The 27500-nt window shown below is 46.9% G+C and overlaps 1 protein-coding gene across 1 annotated transcript in view; it reads right to left on the bottom strand.

The window, feature by feature from the left end:
• The window catches only part of lrch4 (leucine-rich repeats and calponin homology (CH) domain containing 4), a 64502-nt gene extending 43711 nt beyond the window's left edge, over positions 1 to 20791 (bottom strand). Inside the window, 1 exon segment of the mRNA XM_064940788.1 lies at positions 20312 to 20791. Within this exon segment, the coding sequence (XP_064796860.1) occupies positions 20312 to 20483 (172 nt within the window). The 5' untranslated portion in view covers positions 20484 to 20791.
• Positions 20792 to 27500: the final 6709 nt, after the last annotated feature.

The following is a 27500-nucleotide window of genomic DNA, read 5'->3' as shown; positions in this document are numbered from 1 at the left end:
TGTGTGATGGTGATGGTGTGAGTGATGGTGTGAGTGATGGTGGGTGTGTGTGATGTGTGAGTGAGTGATGGTGTGTGTGAGTTAGTGATGGTGTGTGTGAGTGAGTGATGGTGTGTGTGAGTGAGTGAGTGATGGTGTGTGTGAGTGAGTGAGTGATGGTGTGTGTGAGTGAGTGATGGTGTGTGTGTGTGTGTGAGTGATGGTGTGTGTGTGTGTGTGATGGTGTGTGTGTGTGTGTGTGTGATGGTGTGTGTGTGAGTGATGGTGTGTGTGTGAGTGATGGTGTGTGTGTGTGTGTGTGAGTGATGGTGTGTGTGTGTGTGTGTGATGGTGTGTGTGTGTGTGTGTGTGAGTGCTGGTGTGTGTGTGTGTGTGTGTGATGGTGTGTGTGTGTGAGTGAGTGATGGTGTGTGTGTGTGAGTGAGTGATGGTGTGTGTGTGTGAGTGAGTGATGGTGTGTGTGTGTGAGTGAGTGATGGTGTGTGTGTGTGAGTGAGTGATGGTGTGTGTGTGTGAGTGAGTGATGGTGTGTGTGTGTGAGTGAGTGATGGTGTGTGTGAGTGTGTGTGGGTGAGTGATGGTGTGTGTGGGTGAGTGATGGTGTGTGTGGGTGAGTGATGGTGTGTGTGAGTGAGTGATGGTGTGTGTGAGTGAGTGATGGTGTGTGTGAGTGAGTGATGGTGTGTGTGAGTGAGTGATGGTGTGTGTGAGTGAGTGATGGTGTGTGTGAGTGAGTGATGGTGTGTGTGGGTGTGAGTGATGGTGTGTGTGAGTGTGAGTGTGATGGTGTGTGTGAGTGTGAGTGTGATGGTGTGTGTGAGTGTGAGTGTGATGGTGTGTGTGAGTGTGATGGTGTGTGTGTGAGTGTGATGGTGTGTGTGTGAGTGAGTGATGGTGTGTGAGTGATGGTGGGTGTGTGAGGGTGTGTGGGTGTGTGGGTGTGTGAGGGTGTGTGTGTGTGTGATGGTGTGTGTGGGTGAGTGATGGTGTGTGTGGGTGAGTGATGGTGTGTGTGAGTGAGTGATGGTGTGTGTGAGTGAGTGATGGTCTGTGTGAGTGAGTGATGGTCTGTGTGAGTGAGTGTGTGTGGGTGGGTGGGTGTGTGTGAGTGAGTGATGGTCTGTGTGAGTGAGTGTGTGTGGGTGGGTGTGTGTGTGGGTGAGTGATGGTGAGTGATGGTGTGTGATGGTGTGTGTGGGTGAGTGATGGTGTGTGTGGGTGAGTGATGGTGTGTGTGGGTGAGTGATGGTGTGTGTGGGTGTGAGTGATGGTGTGTGTGAGTGTGAGTGTGATGGTGTGTGTGAGTGTGAGTGTGATGGTGTGTGTGAGTGTGAGTGTGATGGTGTGTGTGAGTGTGAGTGTGATGGTGTGTGTGAGTGTGATGGTGTGTGTGAGTGTGATGGTGTGTGTGAGTGTGATGGTGTGTGTGAGTGTGATGGTGTGTGTGAGTGTGATGGTGTGTGTGTGAGTGAGTGATGGTGTGTGAGTGATGGTGGGTGTGTGAGGGTGTGTGGGTGTGTGAGGGTGTGTGTGTGTGTGTGTGTGATGGTGTGATGGTGTGAGTGATGGTGTGAGTGAGTGAGTGATGGTGTGTGTGAGTGAGTGAGTGATGGTGTGTGTGAGTGAGTGAGTGATGGTGTGTGTGAGTGAGTGAGTGATGGTGTGTGTGAGTGAGTGAGTGATGTGTGTGTGTGTGTGTGTGTGTGAGTGATGGTGTGTGTGTGTGTGTGTGAGTGATGGTGTGTGTGGGTGAGTGATGGTGTGTGTGGGTGTGAGTGATGGTGTGTGTGAGTGTGAGTGTGATGGTGTGTGTGAGTGTGAGTGTGATGGTGTGTGTGAGTGTGAGTGTGATGGTGTGTGTGAGTGTGAGTGTGATGGTGTGTGTGAGTGTGATGGTGTGTGTGAGTGTGATGGTGTGTGTGAGTGTGATGGTGTGTGTGAGTGTGATGGTGTGTGTGAGTGTGATGGTGTGTGTGAGTGTGATGGTGTGTGTGTGAGTGAGTGATGGTGTGTGAGTGATGGTGGGTGTGTGAGGGTGTGTGAGGGTGTGTGTGTGTGTGTGATGGTGTGATGGTGTGAGTGATGGTGTGTGTGAGTGAGTGATGGTGTGTGTGAGTGAGTGAGTGAGTGGTGTGTGTGAGTGAGTGAGTGATGGTGTGTGTGAGTGAGTGAGTGATGGTGTGTGTGAGTGAGTGATGGTGTGTGTGTGTGTGTGAGTGATGGTGTGTGTGTGTGTGTGTGAGTGATGGTGTGTGTGTGTGTGTGTGTGAGTGATGGTGTGTGTGTGTGTGTGTGTGAGTGATGGTGTGTGTGTGTGTGTGTGTGAGTGATGGTGTGTGTGTGTGTGTGTGTGTGTGTGTGAGTGATGGTGTGTGTATGTGTGATGGTGTGAGTGATGGTGTGTGTGTGAGTGATGGTGTGAGTGATGGTGTGTGTGTGTGAGTGTGATGGTGTGTGTGTGTGTGTGAGTGATGGTGTGTGTGTGTGTGTGTGAGTGATGGTGTGTGTGTGTGTGTGTGAGTGATGGTGTGTGTGTGTGTGTGTGAGTGATGGTGTGTGTGTGTGAGTGAGTGATGGTGTGTGTGTGTGAGTGAGTGATGGTGTGTGTGTGTGAGTGAGTGATGGTGTGTGTGTGTGAGTTAGTGATGGTGTGTGTGAGTGAGTGATGGTGTGTGTGAGTGTGTGTGAGTGAGTGATGGTGTGTGTGAGTGAGTGATGGTGTGTGTGAGTGAGTGATGGTGTGTGTGAGTGAGTGATGGTGTGTGTGAGTGAGTGATGGTGTGTGTGAGTGAGTGATGGTGTGTGTGAGTGAGTGATGGTGTGTGTGGGTGTGAGTGATGGTGTGTGTGGGTGTGAGTGATGGTGTGTGTGAGTGTGAGTGTGATGGTGTGTGTGAGTGTGAGTGTGATGGTGTGTGTGAGTGTGATGGTGTGTGTGAGTGTGATGGTGTGTGTGTGAGTGAGTGATGGTGTGTGAGTGATGGTGGGTGTGTGAGGGTGTGTGGGTGTGTGGGTGTGTGAGGGTGTGTGTGTGTGTGTTGGTGTGTGTGGGTGAGTGATGGTGTGTGTGGGTGAGTGATGGTGTGTGTGGGTGAGTGATGGTGTGTGTGAGTGAGTGATGGTGTGTGTGAGTGAGTGATGGTGTGTGTGAGTGAGTGAGTGTGTGTGGGTGGGTGTGTGTGAGTGAGTGATGGTCTGTGTGAGTGAGTGTGTGTGGGTGGGTGTGTGTGTGTGGGTGAGTGATGGTGAGTGATGGTGTGTGATGGTGTGTGTGGGTGAGTGATGGTGTGTGTGGGTGAGTGATGGTGTGTGTGGGTGAGTGATGGTGTGTGTGGGTGTGAGTGATGGTGTGTGTGAGTGTGAGTGATGGTGTGTGTGAGTGTGAGTGTGATGGTGTGTGTGAGTGTGAGTGTGATGGTGTGTGTGAGTGTGAGTGTGATGGTGTGTGTGAGTGTGATGGTGTGTGTGAGTGTGATGGTGTGTGTGAGTGTGATGGTGTGTGTGAGTGTGATGGTGTGTGTGTGAGTGAGTGATGGTGTGTGAGTGATGGTGGGTGTGTGAGGGTGTGTGGGTGTGTGAGGGTGTGTGTGTGTGTGTGATGGTGTGTGGGTGTGATGGTGTGTGATGTGTGAGTGATGGTGTGTGATGGTGTGAGTGATGGTGTGTGATGGTGTGAGTGAGTGTGTGATGGTGTGTGTGAGTGTGTGATGGTGTGATGGTGTGTGTGTGTGTGTGTGTGAGTGATGGTGTGTGTGTGTGAGTGATGGTGTGTGTGTGTGTGAGTGATGGTGTGTGTGTGTGTGTGAGTGATGGTGTGTGTGTGTGTGAGTGATGGTGTGTGTGAGTGATGGTGTGTGAGAGACTGTTTCTCCGTGTCCATGATAAAAGAGAAACAGTGTCAAAGTACAAATACGTCAGATGTGATTTATTCTCGATCCCACAGCCAAGAAACTTCACACTCAGCCCTCAACACCACACTGAAATCCAAGGCAAGAGGGAACCGGGGCCTCTGTGTGTGTGTCAGAGAGATAATTACTTACGCCCACACATATCAGGCACTGAATCATCATATGAGAGAGACACACACACACATATGCGAGAGCAAGAGAAAGAGAGAGCGAGAGAAAGAGAGAGAAAGAGAGCGAGAGAGAGAAAGAGAAAGAGAGAGAGAAAGAGAGAAAGAGAAAGAAAGAGAAAGAGAGAAAGATAAAGAAAGAGAGAGAGAAGTGACTGAATAACAGACGAGAGATAATACCAGAGTGAGGACATGGACAAAGGGAGTGAAAGAGCAGCCCAAAAATATATAAAAATAAAAATCTGAAAAAAGACCTGAACAGAGATGGACTGAGAAATAAAGAGAGAGAAAAAGAGACAAAAAAAAAAGACAGTTCAATCACGACAGGCTTGAATCCTTCAGGGTCGGGACTCATCGCGCCGTTGCTCAAGTCCCTTCTTACGACTGCCAGAAACACTTGAAAAGTACAAGGAGAGGAGTGTAGCTACGACAGCTGCTTTTACAACCTACTTCTACGGGATTCGGGGTACTTCTGTGTGGCCAAGACAAAACGTGTGCACAAATAACCCATACATAACATTGCCAATTCCCACGTGCCTTATTCCCAATACTCATAATGCATGTGTGACTGCACTTCTGCACTAACAAAAAGGGCCTTCGTAGGCCGGTGTGTGAAAACAAAATAAATCCTCTCTCTATTGGACTGACCCCAAATAACGAAAGTACATTAGGGGCTTTCGTCTGAACTCACGGTACACAAAGCAACAATGATTCCATCCAGACTAGCTTCCTCATTTCAGGAGGACTGTCATTTGATGTGCTGCGTTGGTGTTTACCTTGTGTGTCAACACGTTGCCAATGGCAATTTCAGCCTTCTGACACCTGCCAACCGCAGATGCGGCGAAACTACCAAACAGGACGCTGCGACCCGGTTACAGGGGCTAGAGAGACAGCGCGACCCGGTTACAGGGGCTAGAGAGACAGCGCGACCCGGTTACAGGGGCTAGAGAGACAGCGCGACCCGGTTACAGGGGCTAGAGAGACAGCGCGACCCGGTTACAGGGGCTAGAGAGACAGCGCAACCCGGTTACAGGGGCTAGAGAGACAGCGCGACCCGGTTACAGGGGCTAGAGAGACAGCGCGACCCGGTTACAGGGGCTAGAGAGACAGCGCGACCCGGTTACAGGGGCTAGAGAGACAGCGCGACCCGGTTACAGGGGCTAGAGAGACAGCGCGACCCGGTTACAGGGGCTAGAGAGACAGCGCGACCCGGTTACAGGGGCTAGAGAGACAGCGCGACCCAGTTACAGGGGCTAGAGAGACAGCGCCACCCGGTTACAGGGGCTAGAGAGACAGCGCCACCCGGTTACAGGGGCTAGAGAGACAGCGCGACCCGGTTACAGGGGCTAGAGAGACAGCGCGACCCGGTTACAGGGGCTACAGAGACAGCGCCACCCGGTTACAGGGGTTAGAGAGACAGCGCGACCCGGTTACAGGGGCTAGAGAGACAGCGCGACCCGGTTACAGGGGCTAGAGAGACAGCGCGACCCGGTTACAGGGGCTAGAGAGACAGCGCCACCCGGTTACAGGGGCTAGAGAGACAGCGCCACCCGGTTACAGGGGCTAGAGAGACAGCGCCACCCGGTTACAGGGGCTAGAGAGACAGTGCGAAGAGAGACTGACGTACAGACACAGAGTGTGTTTATGCACAGAGACGTGTGTAGATACCAGCCATGCAGGTGAGAGGAAACACCAGTCAGATTGTAGCGGCAGGCTAGGGGGAAGAGCGGCAGGCTAGGGGGAAGAGCGGCAGGCTGGGGGGAACAGCGGCGGCAGGCTGGGGGGGGGGAAGAGCGGCGGCAGGCTGGGGGGAAGAGCGGCGGCAGGCTGGGGGGAAGAGCGGCGGCAGGCTGGGGGAAGAGCGGCGGCAGGCTGGGGGGAAGAGCGGCGGCAGGCTGGGGGGGAAGAGCGGCGGCAGGCTGGGGGGGAAGAGCGGCGGCAGGCTGGGGGGAAGAGCGGCGGCAGGCTGGGGGGGAAGAGCGGCGGCAGGCTGGGGGGGGGGGAGCGGCGGCAGGCTGGGGGGGGGAAGAGCGGCGGCAGGCTGGGGGGGGAAGAGCGGCGGCAGGCTGGGGGGGAAGAGCGGCGGCAGGCAGGCGGCGGGGGGGAAGAGCGGCGGCAGGCTGGGGGGGGGCAAGGGCGGCGGCAGGCTGGGGGGAGAGCGGCAGGCTAGGGGGGTGGCAGGCTAGGGGGGGGAGCGGCAGGCTAGGGGGGGCGGCAGGCTAGGGGGGGGGTGGCAGGCTAGGGGGAGCGGCAGGCTGGGGGGGGGAGCGGCGGCAGGCTGGGGGGGAGCGGCAGGCTGGGGGGGGAGCGGCAGGCTGGGGGGGGAGCGGCAGGCTGGGGGGGAGCGGCGGCAGGCTGGGGGGGCGGCAGGCTAGGGGGCGGCAGGCTAGGGGGAGCGGCAGGCTGGGGGGAGCGGCAGGCTAGGGGGAGCGGCAGGCTAGGGGGAGCGGCAGGCTAGGGGGAGAGTGGCAGGCTGGGGGGGGGGAGTAGGCCTGGCTCCAGCAGCAGCAAATGGAGAAGTCAAGCTCCAGCTCACCAATAGATAGATCTCTAGATGGATAGACCCCCTTTTAGCATGGACATCGCCATTGAGGGCTTCCACCGATTTAAATGAGTTAACTGGGTGGGGATTCTTCAAATTGGGTTGTCAATAGCTTGAAGCTTTATCACAAATAGATTAATTTGGTTCAGGACATTTACAAAATATATATATATATATTTATTTTAATCACCAATATTAATATTTCCAAAACACAAAAGATTAAGAAAAATGACTACTTTAAAATGAGGATAGCCTTGACAACGCTGTGGTCAGACGCCAAAGGCTCAGATAAGATGAGATCTCTATTCATGTCTATGGGCTCACCTCACCAGCAGCAGGCTATACAGAATAGGTCACCCCCAGTACTTCACCGACCCCTACAATCTTCTCACCTCAAAAAAAAAAAAAACACAATTCGTATATTTTCAGGGTACTATTCGTGCAGAGCGATCAGTGGCCGTGATTAAATGTATTTATTATTTATTTTTTTAAATGCCTGGGCTTCCACTGTTGAAGCATGGGTCGTAGCCAATTGCGTAATACTAACTAACGTGAACAACTCGACACTGAACAAACATGGATCTCGTTTTATTTTCTGAGAATATCATTAACTGTATTGGGTAAAGTTATTGCATTGTGAACCGCTACTTCCTCCCTGTATGATTCATTTTGTGTACTCATAATTGTGACCTCCTGACACTAGCCTATGTACATAGTTATATTGTTTATACAAATGTCTATTTTGTTGTCTATTGTTATGATGGATAATGTGTAATATCAAATTGTGTAGTTTTGAACACAATTTAAAAAAAAAATCCATTTAAAAAAAGTCAATTGCTTCAGGCAACTGTCAATTCGTTGTCATGACACATCTGTGCATGACAACAGAGGAGTTGGCCGGAGCACACATTGATCTGCATCAGATCCAAACTAGACGAGGACAGCAACACTCAATAAAAAAATTAACATATCGATCCAACAGACTAGCTGAGTGCACAAATCATCTCGGGTTCGCCAAAAACAGGAAACATACGAAATATCACAACGTGCTCGTGAAATATCAAACCTCCACGGACGGAACAGCAGAGGAATGTGATATACAGCCCGGATGGAGACGTGGAAAGTGTGAACACCCCTCCGATCACCATGACGACTGTTGGCTAGCGTGCGTGGTGTCAAAACTGGGTTTCAGCAGGAGAGGAGAGGACAGTGGGGGTACGATTTGACGTCAATTGTCAACAACTGTTGTATCCCCTAGTCTCTAGCAGGAATGAGCTGTTGCTTTGGTTCCAATGGCAAACAGGTGCGTGTCGCCGAAACACTCCCTCACTCACCCCCAGTTGTTGCGAGACGACTTATTTAATTTGATCAGTTTAGATTCAAATCTGGGTTATTCAGAGTTGTAAAAAGGGTCCGTGCAGATTTATGTGTTGGTTTGATGAACAGAAAGTGAATTCCTTATCCTCCCTGTGGAAGCACTGCAATAGTCAATGTCCTGGCTGACTGAACTAAACTACGGTATGCTGTCTGTAGGGCTGCCGGTGGGGTCTGGTTCTCTGTACACACACACACACACTCCCTCTAAACACAGCCGGCCCTGCGGTCTCATGTGACACAGAGCCCCAGTGAACAAACCATCTGGACACACCAAAGTCAACACCCCAGGAAGCTTCTGGCTTTCAGTTACATAAGATGGCAGAGCCAGACACACACACACACACACACACACACACACACACACACACACACTCTGCCTGCTTTCATTATTCAGAACAGATCAGACCAGGACAGGAGAGACTACACCAATCCACGCAAGTCCATTAAATTATTATAGACACACACACACACACACACCTTATAACAGTGCACTGACAGACAAGCACAGGGCTTTCAGATAGGGCCATTACCCAAATGGTTGGCTTACTACAGGCCCATCCCCAAGAGAAACTGTCCTTGGCTAAATGCAATAGTAGCTAGGCTATTTACCCAAGTTGCCAGAATGTGCTTTGTGCATCACAATGGGAGACACCAGCACAGCGGGACTGGGTACTCGTTCAGCAATGGGACTGTAGTGAACTAGAACAGGTCATGTTGGCCTCTAGGTTACACAGCCTACTGTACAACAATACACTGGCCAGAGGTCCAGAAGACTGGAACGGACTGCATTTACATATGGTAGCGAATAGGGTGCCGTTTGATGGATCCTAGGTTAGAGTGGCCTAGAAAAGCCTAGAGATAGTCAGTGTGAGTAACTGACTAGCTAGCCTAGATGACTACCACTCTAGAAACCTACAGGGTTGTACAGACATGCAATGACTACTTACAGAAAGAAAAAGAAAAAAAAAGTAAAAAAGCTGTTTGGGGTTGAACTTGTTCGGTTGCCAGACAACAACCTCTTATTCTAAGAATTACTCAACAGAGCCCAGGGCACTGCAACAGTATCTATGACACCGGAGGGAGGGAGGGCCTTTCAAACCTGGCAACCCCACAGAGATACATCGAAACACACAGTGATGAGGTCGTTGAAAAGTGCAACAGTTCAGAGGCCTGTTCAGGACGACCGTTGCAGAATGTGCAGATAGAAATGGTGTAGATTAAAACAGATATGGATTGTCGGGTAGAATAAGGAATCATGTCTGTTCTATTCATTCCATTCCTATCTGTGACGTTGCCAAGGTTTCACATCACTGACTGAATACACCCGTGGTAGTTCTGTATCTATGGGGCTGGAGGACATTGAACCCAAGTAACTCCATCTTTCCTTAATTCCCCCGGGAGCGAAAGGGATTCCCCTCACCATCTGCTGTGCTGTGAGAGAGAGCCGACTAACAGGATTTACTAACCCTTATAGAGAGCGAGAGAGAACAGGGCTAAGAGAGAGAGAGCGAGCGAGAGAACAAGAGAGAACAGGGCTGAGAGAGAGAGAGCGAGTGAGAGAGAGAACAAGAGAGAACAGGGCTGAGAGAGAGAGAGCGAGCGAGAGAGAGAACAAGAGAGAACAGGGCCCAGAGAGAGAGAGAGCGAGCGAGAGAGAGAACAAGAGAGAACAGGGCCCAGAGAGAGAACGAGAGAGAGAACAAGAGAGAACAGGGCTCAGAGAGAGAGAGCGAGTGAGAGAGAGAACAGAGAACAGGGAGCGAGAGAGAGAACAAGAGAGAACAGGGCCCAGAGAGAGAGAGCGAGAGAGAGAGAACAAGAGAGAACAGGGCCCAGAGAGTGAGCGAGAGAGAGAACAAGAGAGAACAGGGCTCAGAGAGAGAACGAGCGAGAGAAGAACAAGAGAACAGGGCTCAGAGAGAAAGAGCAGGGCTCAGAGAGAGAGAACAAGAGAGAACAGGGCCCAGAGAAAGAGAGAGAGAGAGAACAGGGCAGAGAGAGAGAACAAGAGAGAACAGGGCTCAGAGAGAAAGAGCGAGCGAGAGAGAACAAGAGAGAACAGGGCTCAGAGAGAGAGAGAGAGAACAGGGCTCAGAGAGAGAGCGGCGAGAGAGAGAACAAGAGAGAACAGGGCTCAAGAGAGAGCGAGAGAGAGAGAGAGAACAGGGCTCAGAGAGAGAGAGAACGAGAAGAGAGAACAGGGCTCGAGAGAGAGGAGAGAACAGGGCTCAGAGAGAGAGCGAGCGAGAGAGAGAACAAGAGAGAACAGGGCTCAGAGGGAGAGAACAGGGCTCAGAGGGAGAGAACAGGGCTCAGAGCGAGAGAACAGGGCTCAGAGCGAGAGAACAGGGCTCAGAGAGGAGAGAACAGGGCTCAGAGAGAGAACAGGGCTCAGAGGGAGAGAACAGGGCTCAGAGGAGAGAACAGGGCTCAGAGAGAACAGGGCTCAGAGGGCTCAGAGGGAGAGAACAGGGCTCAGAGGGAGAGAACAGGGCTCAGAGGGAGAGAACAGGGCTCAGAGGGAGAGAACAGGGCTCAGAGGGAGAGAACAGGGCTCAGAGGGAGAGAACAGGGCTCAGAGGGAGAACAGGGCTCAGAGGGAGAGAACAGGGCTCGAACAGAGGAGAGAACAGGGAGAAAGAACATAACAGGGCTACAGAAGGGCTGTCAGAGGGAGAACAGGGCTCAGAGGGAGCAAGCTAACAGAGAGAAAGATAAATACAGAATGTAGGGGGACAGAAGGGGGAAAGAGAGAGATACAGAGGATTCAGTAGAAAAGCTGAGAGAAAGCAGAAGTTTGAGTGAGCATGCACACCCACATCCGCAGTGTGACGGAAATGCAACAGTGGGGGGGGGGGGAAGCAGAGCACTGCTCAAGAGATAAAACACTCAGATGCAACCAACCGACGGTGTGACCCACCACATGGATTTGGTTCCAAGTAGCAAAACATGAAATTGTTATTTATTACATTGGTTAATAAGTAGACTCTGAGCTAGAATATGTTTATATATATATATATATATAAATAATACACAGCAGTTGAGGAAGAACGAGAAAGTAATTCAGCTTGGAAAGTTGATTAACTTGTAACGCCACTTTTGGAGATAATGACCCTTGAATGTTTTGGTACACCTACTGGAGAGCTCGTTTTTTTGTCTACACCCATTCAGCATCGTTCACACCCTCTTAAGCCTTAGCCCCACCCATCTCATTAAGTGTTCACATGTGAGGCCATGTAGTAAACAGAATGAGTAAGGTTGTGTAGTAAACAACCAAAGATTTGAAGACTAAAAGGTGGTGGAAGTAGTAGACTACAATAAGGAAAAACTCCAGGTAAAAATACACGTTGTCTAGTCCTTGGCCTTTATCCTAATCTGACTTGGTGCAGGTCATGTTGTTCACAATACCGTTTTTGGTAAACACACACACACACACACACACTCAAATAAAATCAAAGATAATTCTTCACATGCACAGGATACAGAAGCTGTAAACGTTACAGTGAAATGGTTTCTTGCAAAGTGCAGTTATTTTTTGTTTAGACATTGTTCATTGTTTATAGCAAGCAAGCTACCATAAATCACAACTAATGCCACGTTCAAAACTGGGAAATACAAAAAAAAAAAAAAAAAAAATCATCCAACTCGATATTCCAACGAGTCTGATTCCTTTTCAGAGTCGGAGAGAGTCAGCGTGGCACGATCAAAACGTGTTCCGACTGAGCGACTGTCGATAGTGCGATTAACTTAATTAAGGGCAGCGTTCAGTTTTTTAAGCAGTGCTCGACTCACATACTTAGCAGCTAATGAAAAAAAAGACAGAAGCATGCTACATGGTGGACCAATCAGAACTCATCTCTCAGCATGTCCAGCCCATCCATTATTTCAGCCAATCATGGCTCGCGAGAAGGTTCCTGTATTTTTCCAAGGCTAAACCAACTGGGCTCGTTATTTATTTAATAATTATATTCGTATTTACAGACGGCGTACACGTTTGTAACTAAGGCACATGAAAGATCACGTTCCAGAAGGCATTTCTGCCCCCAAAAATATTTTGATAAACCCCCCCAAAAAAATATTTTGATAAACCCCCCCCCCCCAAAAAAAAAATATTTTGATAAACCCCCTCCAAAATATTTTGATAAACCCCCCCCCCCCCAAAAAAAAACCATCAAATGGCAAATCCGGTTAAGTAGTGAAGTGAGACATACAGTTGAAGTGGGAAGTTTTACATACACCTTAACCAAATACATTTAAACTCAGTTTCTCACAATTCCTGACATTTAATCCTAGTAAAAAAAAATCCCTGTTTTAGGTCAGTTAGGATCACCACTTTATTTTAATAATGTGAAATGTCAGAATAATAGTAGAGAGAATGATTTATTTCAGCTTTTATTTCTTTCATCACATTCCCATTGGATCAGAAGTTTACATATACTAATTGAGTGTTTGGTAGCATTGCCTTTAAATTGTTTAACTTGGGTCAAACGTTTTGGGTAGCCTTCCACAAGCTTCCCACAATAAGTTGGGTGAACTTTGGCCCATTCCTCCTGACAGAGCTGGTGTAACTGAGTCAGGTTTGTAGGCCTCCTTGCTCACACACGCTTTTTCAGTTCTGCCCACAAAATTTCTATAGGATTGAGGTCAGGGCTTTGTGATGGCCACTCCAATACCTTGACTTTGTTGTCCTTAGGCCATTTTGCCACAGCTTTAGAAATATTCTTGGGGTCATTGTCCATTTGGAAGACCCAAGCTATAACTTCCTGACTGATGATGGGGCGGCAGGGTAGCAAAGTGGTTAGAGCGTTGGACTAATAACCGGAAGGTTGCAAGTTCAAACCCACGAGCTGACAAGGTACAAATCTGTCGTTCTGCCCCTGAACAGGCACTTAACCCACTGTTCCTAGGCCGTCATTAAAAATAAGAATTTGTTCTTAACTGACTTAGTTAAATAAAGGTAAAATAAAAAATAAATGTCTTGATGTTGCTTCAATATATCCACATAATGTTCCTTCCTAATGATGCCATCTATTTTGTGAAGTGCACCAGTCCCTCCTGCAGCAAAGCACCCCCACAACATGATGCTGCCACCCCGTGCTTCACGGTTGGGATGGTGTTCTTTGGCTTGCAAGCCTCCCCCTTTTTCCTCCAATCATAACAATGGTCATTATGGCCATACAGTTCTATTTTTGTTTCATCAGACCAGAGGACATTTCTCCAAAAAGTACAATCTTTGTCCCCATGTGCAGTTGAAAACCGTAGTCTGGCTATCTTATGGCGGGTTTGGAGCAGTGGCTTCTTCCTTGCCGAGCGGCCTTTCAGGTTATGTCGATATAGGACTCGTTTTACTCTGGATATAAATACTTTTGTACCTGTTTCCTCCAGCATCTTCACAAGGTCCTTTGCTGTTGTTTTGGGATGGATTTGCACTTTTTGCACTAAAATACGTTCCTCTCTAGGAGACAGAACGCGTCTCCTTCCTGAGCGGTATGGTGGCTGCGTGGTCCCATTGTGTTTATACTTGCGTACTGTTGTTTGTACAGATGAACGTGGTACCTTCAGGCATTTGGAAATTGCTCCCAAGGATGAACCAGACTTGCGGAGGTCTACAATTCTTTTCTCTGAGGTCTTAGCTGAATTATTTTGATTATCCCATGATGTCAAGCAAAGAGGCACTGAGTTTGAAGGTAGGCCTTGAAATTAATCCACAGTTACACCTCCAATTGACTCAAATTATGTCAATTAGCCTATGAGAAGCTTCTAAAGCCATGCCATCATTTTCTGGAATTTTCCAAGCTGTTTAAAGGCACAGTCAACTTAGTGTATGTAAACTTCTGACCCACTGGAATTGTGATACAGTGAATTATAAGTAAAATAATCTGTCTGTAAACAATTGTTGGAAAAATGACTTGTGTCAGGCACAAAGTAGATGTCCTAACCGACTTGCCAAAACTATAGTTTGTTAACAAGACATTTGTGGAGTGGTTCATAAAAGAGTTTTAATAACTCCAACCTAAGTGTATGTAAACGTCCGACTTCAACTGGTTAGAGTGTAGGGGCGGCAGGTAGCCCAGTGGTTAGAGTGGTTAGAGGCGGCAGGTAGCCCAGTGGTTAGAGTGTAGGGGCGGCAGGTAGCCCAGTGGTTAGAGTGTAGGGGCGGCAGGTAGCCCAGTGGTTAGAGTGTAGGGGCGGCAGGTAGCCCAGTGGTTAGCCCAGTGGTAGAGGGCGGCAGGTAGCCCAGTGGTTAGAGTGTAGGGGCGGCAGGTAGCCCAGTGGTTAGAGTGTAGGGGCGGCAGGTAGCCCAGTGGTTAGAGTGTAGGGCGGCAGGGTAGCCCAGTGGTTAGAGTGTAGGGGCGGCAGGTAGCCCAGTGGTTAGAGTGTAGGTAGCCCAGTGGTTAGAGGTAGCCCAGTGGTTAGAGTGTAGGGGGCAGGTAGCCCAGTGGTTAGCCCAGTGGTTAGAGTGTAGGGGCGGCAGGTAGCCCAGTGGTTAGAGTGTAGGGGCGGCAGGTAGCCCAGTGGTTAGAGTGTAGGGGCGGCAGGTAGCCCAGTGGTTAGAGTGTAGGGGCAGGTAGCCCAGTGGTTAGAGTGTAGGGGCGGCAGGTAGCCCAGTGGTTAGAGTGTAGGGGCGGCAGGTAGCCCAGTGGTTAGAGTGTAGAGGGGCGGCAGGTAGCCCAGTGGTTAGAGTGTAGGGGGCAGGTAGCAGGTAGCCCAGTGGTTAGAGTGTAGAGGCGGCAGGTAGCCCAGTGGTTAGAGTGTAGGGGCGGCAGGTAGCCCAGTGGTTAGAGTGTAGCAGGGCGGCAGGTAGCCCAGTGGTTAGAGTGTAGGGGCGGCAGGTAGCCCAGTGGTTAGAGTGTAGGGGCGGCAGGTAGCCCAGTGGTTAGAGTGTAGGGGCGGCAGGTAGCCCAGTGGTTAGTGTGTAGGGGCGGCAGGTAGCCCAGTGGTTAGTGTGTAGGGGCGGCAGGTAGCCTAGTGATTAGTGTGTAGGGGCGGCAGGTAGTCTAGTGGTTAGAGCGTTGGACTAGTAACCGAAAAGGTTGCAAGATCGAATCCCCGAGCTGACAAGGTACAAATCTGTCGTTCTGCCCCTGAACAGGCAGTTAACCCACTGTTCCTAGGCCGTCATTGACAGTAAGAATTTGTTCTTAACTGACTTGCCTAGTAAAATAAAAGTTTTTTTTTTTTTTTAAAACATATATATAGATATAGGGAATACATATATATAGAGAATATAAAGGAATAGTGCTCTGTCCTATAAGAATAGGGCTCTGTCACTATATAGGGAATAGGGCCCTGGTCTAAAGTAGTGCACTATAGAGAATAGAGTAAAGCAGTGCACTATATAGGGAATAGGGCTCTGGTCTAAAGTAGTGTACTATATAGGGAATAGGGCTCTGGTCTAAAGTAGTGTACTATATAGGGAATAGGGCTCTGGTCTAAAGTAGTGTACTAAAGAATAGGGCCCTGGTCACTATATAGAGAATAGATAAAGCAGGAATAGGGAATAGGGCTTTGGTCTAGGTACTAAAGAATAGGGCTTTGGTCACTATATAGGGAATAGGGCTCTGGTCTAAAGTAGTGTACTATATAGGGAATAGGATTCCATTTGGAATGTATCCCCTTTCATTCCCTAGCATCTCCATGGAAACCGATGTTAAACAGTTTCATGTACAAGCCCAAGGAAACAACTTAGGAGGCAGGTGAAAGACAGGTTAGGCCACTTGGGCTAAGTGACAGTTTTATTTCCTTCAACAAAATGACAGAATGGCTAGGTCGACACAGTTCTCTCTCTGCAGTGTCATTCATGTGACCGAGACACAAGGAACTGGGTGGACGTTGGGCAGATTTCAAATGGGGTTTTCACCTTTTGTGTGGGACGGATCAATGAATATCTATTGAGTTCAATCAAAACTAGTGAGTCATAGCTCACCTTGGACTACAGGAGAGAATGGGGTTAATACTGCAAACACACACAGATCAATGTTCCTATAGGCCTATAGCCTAGCTTAGTTGTGTTCAGTGTTGTGGTTGAATCACCATTAGTCACGAGCTGACAACCTGAGCACACATATTTGTAAGAGTCAACAATCTCTTCACTAGCAACCTCCAAAAGGCCCGTTTACTGGGTCAAAACACTGGCCCCCGAACGCAGCTCACCTTTTTAAAACAGGTGTTTGTGAGCAGGGAAGGGACAAAGAGGATTCAAACTGTTTTTTTTTTCTTTCTTTCTTTAAATGTTCTGGAACGTTCCTCTTGCTAGTACACCTCCTCAGTGTGGGCACGGTTCCCATGACGACAGGCTCCACCCAACCGAGCGGCTAAACCTGAACACACACACACTAGACTTGACTGATCTTGAGCATATGTACTCCATTAAAACTCATGCCATCTCTTGTGTGTGTGTGAGATGTCATAACCCGTCTACAAGTCTAGTAACTGCGGAGACACCGAGAAAGGAACATTGGAAGAATATTCAAAAACAACAGTCGCAGTAACTGTTACGTAAAAGGTTTTTACTGTGAAAGGCCCCTAATGTGGTTGTTTATCTACCTAGTGGAATGAACTGACTGAGTCGCTCTGGATAGGAGCAAAAATAAATAAATAAAAATGGGACAGAGACCACACATTACAGGACAGAGACAGTGTTCTTTATTGATCCGATAGAGATGGAATGGGGGAAGGAGAGGTAGAGGAACGAGATAGATCGAACGGGAGAGCCCAAGGGTAAAAAGAGAGCACGGGAGAGAGACTAACAGAGAGAGCAGAGAGACTAACAGAGAGAGCACGGGGAGAGAGACTAACAGAGAGAGCACGGGGAGAGAGACTAACAGGGAGAGAGAGAGAGCACGGGGAGAGAGACTAACAGAGAGCAGAGAGATGAGGGATACAGAGGAAAACCTCTGGGACAGCCAGGTTAAAACCATGACTCAGACAAAGAGAGGGGGGGTTGGAGGCTCAAGAGAGCGAGAGAAAGGTTTCCCGCTCAAGTAAAACCCCTTTAGGGGAACACACCACGACAATGCAAGCAGCCTACTCCATCAAAGGGCCTCCCTCCCCCTCTCTGCCCATCCCTTCCTCCCATCCCCCTTCCTTTAATTAATGCATCTCTCAGCTGCAAGGGTTCTCCTCCCTCCTTCCCTCCCTCCCCCAAAAGAGCTCCTACGATAGTGTAACAGAGGTCCCAGCAACAACTATTGCTCAACTTGTCACGCGCTCCCTGAAACAACATTAGCCTACTACTGTTGCTACTGGACTGATAAAATAGTTTAGCCCCTAATTGCTACCAGAACTAACTCTTTGATTCATCAAATACTGCTGTTACTGTCTATCGTCTATCCTGTCACTTTTGCATTTAAGTCATTTCGTCACTTTAATGCTACCCTCATGTACATATCTACACCAAATACCTCGTACCCCTGCACATCGACTCGGTACTGGTACCCTGTGTATATTGCCAAGTTATCGCTCATCATTGTGTATTTATTTATGTATTTATTTATTTATTGAGTTATTGTTATTATTCCTCATGTTATTTTTCAAGTGTCCTTATTTTGGGAAGTTAGCATTTCACTGTTAGTCTATACCTACTGTTTATGAAGCTTGTGACAAAATAACATTTGATTTGAACGGTGGCATGCTCAGGTCACATAAAAACCTATCCTCTCACTGTCCCCTTGCAAGCTGTGTTCAGAATTTGGGTTAGGCTGTGAGCAGTTTTCAATGTCTGTTCAGATTTAGGAGGCTGAGGGGGCTCACGGTCCCCTGCAAGCTAGGTTCAGTTTTTCATAGGCCTAGGTTTAATTATGTTTGGGTTATTGCTTGACAATGTCAGCTTGGGCGGCCCCAAACCCCCGCCGTCGAGAATTATTAAAATGCCACTGCACAACACCGGCTACTGAAATCTGTGTCTAGATCAGTATTATTTTGGAGTCTGATTTGGAGGGGTGCAGGGAGAGGGTTGCACCCAGAGAGAGGTACAGACAGCTGGGGTTTGTTCTCCCGGATGGGCCAGCTCTGCTCGCTGGCTTGCTAGAACACTATCCTTCCTACAGGAGCCAAAGAGCATGTGCACTTGTGTAAGGAAGAGGGGGCGGGGACTGAACCCCTGAAGGGAAGTTGCTCCGGGGGGGGGGGGGGGGGGTGTAATAACAGAGAGGGAGACCATCACTGTTATCATACACACCCTAGGGCCTGTTTGGGACCTTGTCCCCAATTCTGCACTCTTCAATCCATAGCACTTGCACAGGAACTTTAGTAATCCCTTATCAAATCAGGCTACTTCCAGGTGCCATTTATTCTGAGGAGCAGTTTGGAATAGGACCACGAAGGAGTCCTCTATTCTGACTCTCTGTTACAGTTGTCCATTACAGATCTAAACGTCTCTCCGGCTTTGTCATCGTCGCAAGGGCGTCGGAGATCCACGATAACCACGATGAAGATTACAGCCTTCCTGTTTCTTGAGTTGACTTGTTAAGTCTGGTGATGTAAAATAGGGAATAGGGCCCTGGTCTAAAGTAGTGCACTATATAGGGAATAGGGCTCTGGTCTAAAGTAGTGCACTATATAGGGAATAGGGCCCTGGTCTAAAGTAGTGCACTGTATAGGGAATAGGGCCCTGGTCTAAAGTAGTGCACTATATAGGGAATAGGGCCCTGGTCTAAAGTAGTGCACTATATAGGGAATAGGGCTCATTTTACAGTTAAGACATTTACTCCACAGTCGAGGTAAGACCATACCTGACTGTCAAAACCCAACCTGTCCCACTAACCAGCACACACACACACACACACACACACACGTCTATTTCACCACTGACAACTATAGCGAGCCGGCCTAAAATCGCTCATGAACACAGTAGCAAAACACAGTCTGACATGAAAAGTTGCAGCCTGAAGTTTCACTGTACATCAGCACACAGGGATGCTGTGTCATTACAGGAGAGGGGCGGGGTGTGCCAAAGCAAGCACCTTATTCAAACTGAAAGAGTACCATTATCGAAACGACCAGGTATGAGCCACATCGTCGGTGTCTGGAGTAACGTGTTAATTATGACCAATTTCAAAAAAGGGGGAACGACACTGTAATCATAGCAACCACCCGAAAAATGAAGTCACTGAATTGGATGACAGAAACAGGACAGACATACTACGGAGTTGGGAGAGACTGCCGCAAACGTGAATCTCATGAAAAACTGCATTATTAAAATGCATAACCAGCTTTCATTAGGAGGTGGTTACAATGAAGAGCTAAATTGGACACCATTAATAAAATATGTCAAGGTTTATATTTTTAAAAAAAATACACATATATACATATATAATTAAAATCGACTTGCCTTTAGTTCTTAGTTTATAATATGGAGCTACGCTTTGTATAAACAAGCGCACATCAAGATAATGTTGTTATCTAAGGCCTTGGATACATTTCTCCCTACAGTATCCATTACCGTTGTTGGATTACAGATGGCAGCTGGGTGTGTGTGTGTGTATTTATGCATGTATGCATGTGTGCGTGTGTCCAATGTCTCTCCTCACTGTATAAGGTCTAGGTCCTTTGAGCAGGTGGTTATAATTACCAGAGAGTGCAGAAAGCAGCAGAGGGGAGCGTTGTTTCAAAACACTGGGTAGATAAGATTGATTTCAGGCTTCAACCTGGATTGGGTAATCTCCTTTCAACAACGCGAGAAACGAGTTAGTTCTCCTTTAGATCGCACTGTCAAATCAACCTTGCGGGTATTTTAGGCACCATTAAACTTTTACAATGTTATTGTCATCTTTCAAATTACCTTTCAATCCATTGTGATAGTGTTGTGAATTGACGAAATGAAAGAAGGGAACCTCAAGCAGGAGATACAATACTGACATTTCGTCAAGCTCCTACACAACCATTATAACCAGCAAGCAACTCCTTTCATCATACAGGAAGCGAAAGGGGAAATTTGCTTAAACTTGACAACCAATGACCCAAAAGAACAAGAATGTAAACTCGAATAAAACACGTTTTTAAATACATCTCCGTAATTGAAAGAATAAACAAACAAAAAAAATGTTCGTTGAAGAAGTTGTGGCTGAATTGGCAGTCCAACATCTGAGGAACCTCTCGTAACGTTACACTTTTAAACTTGTTTTATTTATCTATTTTCTTCACGGATGTGGTGCTAACGTTGCCTAGTTAGTTCGAGATACTTACAACACGAGCAGGTGACAACAACACTAACAAAAGACTGTCCACGGTTAGCTCCACATCCTATGAATTGTCAACTAAATTGAAAAAAAACAACAACATTTATCTACACCAAAACAGAGACAAAACACAACTCACCGGCTGTCGTAATATCGGACAAGTCATAGTTCCGGGCGGTTCGGGGAAACTCTTTCAATTTACGGTTCGACAAGTTCAGAGCACCGCTCCCGGTAGCTTCCTCGAGCGACTTCTCCACGCACCGGCTGGCCGCTATTGTTGCCGGCAGCTGGGCACCTTCCCCAGCAGCCATGAACAGTAGATATGTCTCTTTATGTTACTGCGTTAGGGTCTAAAAGAAAAGAAAAACCTTCCTTTACACTTTCGTATCCCTCAGAACGACTTCCAAAACCATCAGTCTGTCGTCCGATAAACAACTTTCGAAGTAGGACAATGAATAAATCCGACAAAAACAACAAAAAAAAGCCTATTTCTTAATCTTCCACAACGAGGATTCTCTACGGTCCAGTTGTCTTCGAGAAAGCGGTACTAGTAGCTGTCAGAATGGGGTGCAGCGAGGCCAGGAAGCGGAGGAGCAGTGAGAGAGCCGACGACGAGAAGGAGTTTGATTGACAGGGGCAACACCCATATCTCAACCGAGATGAATGGACCCAAGGCGGGGTCTGAAGAAAAGGGGCGTGCACGTGAAGGGATTTTTAAAAAAAGAGCTGAGATTATATTGATGGAAATATACACCAATCAGGATACAGTAGGATGGTTCTGGGCAGATAATTGAAGCGTGGAGCAATAATTATTCTGACGGGAGCAGCCAGGTATACCATTCATATCCATCCATTTCATTTTTGGCAGTTGGTTAAAAATGTAAAATGAATTCCCTGCAAGCAAATGTCATATTTCCCATATTGAATATAGGTTATTCTTTCTCATTAGTGAGATATGTGTGACCCCAGGGAAATTACCCGAGCACAATTCCAATTTGTACCCCATCTGGTATAATGTAGCAACATTATCTAGCCTCTTTGTTGGTAATCACTAGCTACAGAGTCATAAATCCCGCCCTTTTCTACAATTTATCTTCTTAAAATGTGATTTTAAACCTAACCCTCACCTTAAAGTATTAGCAAAAAGCATTTTTTTTTCTTCCAATTTTGACTTTGTGGCTGTGGAATCTGACTTTGTGGCTATAGAAGCTAGTGGAAACTCTCTTTGTTCTACATGTGTAACAAAAATTACTGTCCCCTGAGTTCCGGAGCTCTACATGTGTTACACAGATTACTGTCCCTTTATTTCCAGAGTCACAGCCATGCTCAGTAAAACCATGTTAGATTAGCGTGTCGCCGTCACGTCATTAGTAGACTCATGAATATGTGTGTGAGCAGATTTGTTTACACTAACAGTGTGCGTGTGTGTGTGTGTGTGTGTGTGTGTGTGTGTGTGTGTGTGTGTGTGTGTGTGTGTGTGTGTGTGTGTGTGTGTGTGTGTGTGTGTGTGTGTGTGTGTGTGTGTGTGTGTTTATGCATACATACAGTATGTGTCCCACAGGAAGCTGCTGAGGGAGAAACTGTACATAATAAGGGCTGAAATGGAGTGAATGGGATGTCACCAAACCCATGGAAACCATGGAAACCAGGTGTTTGATGTTGTTGATATCATTCCACTGATTCCACTCCAGTCATTACCAAGAGCCTGTCCTCCCCAATTAATGTGCCACCAACCTCCTGTGATGTGTGCTTGTGCCAGGTTGGTGGCACCTTAATTAATTGGGGAGGACGAGCTTGCGGAAAGACTGGAGCGGAATTAGAGGGATGGGAACAAATACACCAAACACATGGTTTCCATGGTTTCCATGGGTTTGGTGACATTCCATTCACTCCATTTCGGCCCTTATCATGAACCGTCCTCCCCTCAGCAGCCTCCACTGGTGAGCGTGTGTGTGTGTGTGTGTGTGTGTGTGTGTGTGTGTGTGTGTGTGTGTGTGTGTGTGTGTGTGTGTGTGTGTGTGTGTGTGTGTGTGTGTGTGTGTCAGGACTCTTCTGTAAGTTCAAATGTAAGGCTGATGGAGCTGTATTGTTGACCAAACCTCCTGTAGGGTTTTGGCTGTATTGTTGACCAAACCTCCTGTAGGGTTTTGGCTGTATTGTTGACCAAACCTCCTGTAGGGTTTTGGCTGTATTGTTGACCAAACCTCCTGTAGGGTTTTGGCTGTAATATCGACATCACCTCCTGTAGGGTTTTGGCTGTAATATCGACATCACCTCCTGTGAGGTTTTGGCTGTGATATCGACATCACTTCCTGTAGGTTTTTGGTTGTGATATCGATATAACCTCCTGTAGGATTTTGGCTGTAATATCGATATAACCTCCTGTAGGGTTTTGGCTGTAATATCGACCACACCTCCTGTGAGGTTTTGGCTGTGATATCGACAGCACCTCCTGTAGGGTTTTGGTTGGAATATCGACAGCACCTCCTGTAGGGTTTTGGCTGTGATATCGACAGCACCTCCTGTAGGGTTTTGGCTGTGATATCGATATAACCTCCTGTAGGGTTTTGGTTGTGTTATCGATATAACCTCCTGTAGGGTTTTGGTTGTAATATCGACAGCACCTAATGTAGGGTTTTGGTTGTAATATCGACAGCACCTCCTGTAGGGTTTTGGTTGTAATATCGACAGCACCTCCTGTAGGGTTTTGGTTGTAATATCGACAGCACCTCCTGTAGGGTTTTGGTTGTAATATCGACAGCAACTCCTGTAGGGTTTTGGTTGTAATATCGACAGCACCTCCTGTAGGGTTTTGGTTGTAATATCGACAGCACCTCCTGTAGGGTTTTGGTTGTAATATCGACAGCACCTCCTGTAGGGTTTTGGTTGTAATATCGACAGCACCTCCTGTAGGGTTTTGGCTTTTACCCCTTTCGCTTTTTCCTCTTCTTCCATTCTTCCCCCTTGACCAGATGACTACCCCCCCCCTTCCCCTCGGTCTCAGGGTCCTTTAACATTGTCCCTCACCCCACTCTTCCTCCCCCCCACACTTCCTCCCCTCCCTCCATTTGTCCTCTCATCCCTGCTATGTTAGATGCACTGGTTTTCGTGATTGACTGGCTATCAGGTCAGATGATGTTGTTGTCAAATGAATACTGGCTATTGAAATGAGATGATTTTTAGTAAAAGGGATCGAATTACAGTCGTAGAGTCGTAAAGCCTGAGTCACCATAATGCAGTTCGTTTTCAAAATGGCAGCTGAAATTTAACTGGTGACATGATTTGTTGGTAGAAAAGGGTTTGAAAGGACATTTTGTACCTGGACCAGACGCTGGCCGCTTAGAGGTCATGAACCCTAGAGGCATTCACATTGCTAAGTTATACAGGCCATTCTGAAAGAATGCAGACCCGTTGACCTTTTCCACATTTTCTTACGTTACACCCTTATTCTGAAATGGATTTCAATAAAACACATACCTCATCACATACCTAGACACAGTACCCCATAATGACAAAGAATTTTTTTTTGCACATGAATTAAAAATAACAACAGAAATAGCTTATTTACACAAGTATTCAGACCCTTTGCTATTAGACTCGAAATTGAGCTCAGGTGCATCCTGTTTCCATTGATCATCCTTGAGATGTTTCTACAACTTGATTGGAGTCCACCTGTGTTCAATTCAATTGATTGGACAATGATTTGGAAAGGCACACACCTGTCTCTATAAGGTCCCTCAGTTGATAGTGCGTGTCAGAGCAAAAATGAAGCCATGAATTCGAGGGAATTGTGCGTAGCGCTCAGAGACAGGATTGTGTCGAGACCCAGATCTGAGGAAGGATGTAAAGAAATGTCTGTAGCATTGAAGGTCTCCAAGAACACAGTGGCCTCCATCATTCTTAAATGGAAGAAGTGTGGAACCAACAAGACTCTTCCTAGAGCTGGCCGCCCGGCCAAACTGGGCAATCAGGGGAGAAGGGCCTCGGTCAGGGAGGTGACTAAGAACCCGATGGTCACTCGGACAGAGCTCCAGAGTTCCTCTGTGGAGATGGGAGAAACTTCCAGAAGAACAACCATCTCTGCAGCACTCCACCAATCAGGCCTTTATGATAGAGTGGCCAGATGGAAGCCACTCCTCACTAAAGGTATATGACAGACTGCTTGGTGTTTACCAAAAGGCACCTAAAGACTCTCAGACCATGAGAAACAAGATTCTCTGGTCTGATGAAACCAATATTTAACTACTTGTCCTGAATGCCAAGTGTCACGTTTTGAGGAAACATGGCACCATCCCTACGGTGAAGCATGTTGTTGGCAGCGTCATGCAGTGGGTATGTTTTTCAGCGGCAGGGACTCGAAGACTAATCAAGATAGACGTAAAGATGAATGGATTAAAGTACAGAGAGATCCTTAATGAAATCCTGCTCCACAGCACTCAGGACCTCAGACTGGGGCAAAGGTTCACCTTCCAACAGGACAACGACCCTAAGCACACAGCCAAGACAATGCAAGAGTGGCTTAGGGACAAGTCCCTGAATGTCCTTGAGTGGCCCGGACATGAACGGGATTGAACATCTCTGGAGAAACCTCAAAAAGGCTGTGCAGCGACGCTCCCCATCCAACCTGACAGAGCATGAGGAATTTTTGAAAAACTGAGTTTAAATGTATTTGGCGAAACTTCTGACTTCAACTTTATGTAAATGTATATTTTTCTGATTTTTATTTTAAATAATTTACTAAAAACCAAAGAATGCAAAAGTGTGCAAAGCTGTGATCAAGGCAAAGGGTGGCTATTTGAAGAATCTCAAATATAAAATATATATTTTGATTTGTTTAACATTTTCTTTTGGCTACTACGGTTGAAGTCGAAAGTTTTACATACACCTTAGCCAAATACATTTAAACTCAGTTTTTCACAATTCCTGACGTTTAATCCTAGTAAAAAAATCCCTGTCTTAAGTCAGTTAGGATCACCACTTTATTTTAAGAATGTGAAATGTCAGAATAATAGTAGAGAGAAGGATTTATTTCAGCTTTTATTTCTTTCATAACATTCCCAGTGTTTCAGAAGTTTACATCCACTCAATTAGTATTTGGTAGCATTGCCTTTAAATCGTTTAACTTGGGTCAAACGTTTTGGGGAGCCTTCCACAAGCTTCCCACAATAAGTTGGGTGAATTTTGGCCCATTCCTCCTGACAGAGCTGGTGTAACTGAGTCAGGTTTGTAGGCCTCCTTGCTCAAACACGCTTTTTCAGTTCTGCCCACAAATTTTCTATGGAATTGAGGTCTTGTGATGGCCACTCCAATACCTTGACTTTGTTGTCCTTAATTAAGCCATTTTGCCACAACTTTGGAAGTATGCTTGGGGTCATTGTCCATTTTTAAGACCCATTTGCGACCAAGCTTTAACTTCCTGACTGATGTCTTGAGATGTTGCTTCAATATACCCACATAATGTTCCCCCCTCATGACGCCATCTATTTTGTGAAGTGCACCAGTCCTTCCTGCAGCAAAGCACCCCCACAACATGATGCTGCAACCTCCATGCTTCACGGTTGGGATGGTGCTCTTTGGCTTGCAAGCATCCCCCTTTTTCCTCCAAACATAATGATGGTCATTATGGGCATACAGTTCTATTTTTGTTTCATCAGACCAGAGGATATTTCTTGAAAAAGTACAATCTTTGTCCCCATGTGCAGTTGCTAACCATAGTCTGGCTTTTTATGGCGGTTTTGGAGCAGTGGCTTCTTCCTTGCTGCTTCTACCTTGCTGAGTGACCTTTCAGGTTATGTCAATATAGGACTTGTTCTACTGTGGATATAGATACTTTTGTACCTGTTTTCTCCAGCATCTTCAGAAGGTCCTTTCATGTTGTTCTGGGATTGATTTGCACTTTTCACACAAAAATATGTTAATCTCTAGGAGACAGAACGCGTCTCCTTCCTGAGCGGTATGACGGCTGCGTGTATGTAAACGTCCGACTTCAACTGTACATTATTCCATATGTGTTATTTCATAGTGTGTATGTCTTCACTATTATTCTGCAATGTAGAAAATAGTAAGAATAGAGAAAAACCCTTGAATGAGTAGGTGTTCTAAGACCCTTGAATGAGTAGGTGTTCTAAGACCCTTGAATGAGTAGGTGTTCTAAAACCCTTGAATGAGTAGGTGTTCTAAGACCCTTGAATGAGTAGGTGTTCTAAGACCCTTGAATGAGTAGGTGTTCTAAGACCCTTGAATGAGTAGGTGTTCTAAAACCCTTGAATGAGTAGGTGTTCTAAAACCCTTGAATGAGTAGGTGTTCTAAGACCCTTGAATGAGTAGGTGTTCTAAGACCCTTGAATGAGTAGGTGTTCTAAAACCCTTGAATGAGTAGGTGTTCTAAAACCCTAGGTGTTCTAAGACCCTTGAATGAGTAGGTGTTCTGGAATGAGTAGGTGTTCTAAGACCCTTGAATGAGTAGGTGTTCTAAAACCCTTGAATGAGTAGGTGTTCTAAAACCCTGGAATGAGTAGGTGTTCTAAGACCCTTGAATGAGTAGGTGTTCTAAAACCCTGGAATGAGTAGGTGTTCTAAAACCCTTGAATGAGTAGGTGTTCTAAGACCCTTGAATGAGTAGGTGTTCTAAGACCCTTGACCGGTAGTGAATGTAAATGTAATCTTTCTGTTTTTTATTTATAAAAACCTGTTTTTACTTTGTCGTCATGGGGGTATTGTGTATTGATTGATGAGGAAAGAAGACAATTTAATCAATTTTAGAGTTAGGCTGTAATGTAACAAAATGTGCAAAAAGTCAAAGGGGCCTGAATACTTCCCCAATGCCTTGCATGCATTGGTCTGTTTACATGGAGCAAAAAAATCCACATCCGATCCAATAATTCCATGGAGAAAAGAGAAGGATCAGAGAAGATAGGGAGCGTGAGAAAGAGTGGTGTCAGAGCTGCATCCTACAAAACTTAAGAGACACCGAGGGAGAGTCGGGGAGGAGGGAGGAGTGGGAATTATAGTGGGCTGGAGAGAGATATAGAGCAATAGAGAGAGAGAGAGAGAGAAAGAGAGAGAGAGAGACACAGAGAGAGACCGAGAGAGAGAGAGAGAGAGAGAGAGAGAGAGAGAGAGAGAGAGACAGAGAGAGACAGAGAGAGAGAGAGAGAGAGAGAGAGAGAGAGAGAGAGAGAGAGAGAGAGAGAGAGAGAGAGAGAGAGAGAGAGAGAGAGACAGCGGTCTGGGGTCCGCTCACCAACCAAGACTTTACAAAATGGGACAAACACCAAATTGAGACTCTGCACGCAGAATTCTGCAAAAATATCCTCCGTGTACAACGT

Source organism: Oncorhynchus masou, chromosome 27 (genome assembly GCF_036934945.1).
Source record: "Oncorhynchus masou masou isolate Uvic2021 chromosome 27, UVic_Omas_1.1, whole genome shotgun sequence".
NCBI lineage: Eukaryota > Metazoa > Chordata > Actinopteri > Salmoniformes > Salmonidae > Oncorhynchus > Oncorhynchus masou.
This window is presented reverse-complemented; position numbering and strand designations above follow the sequence as displayed.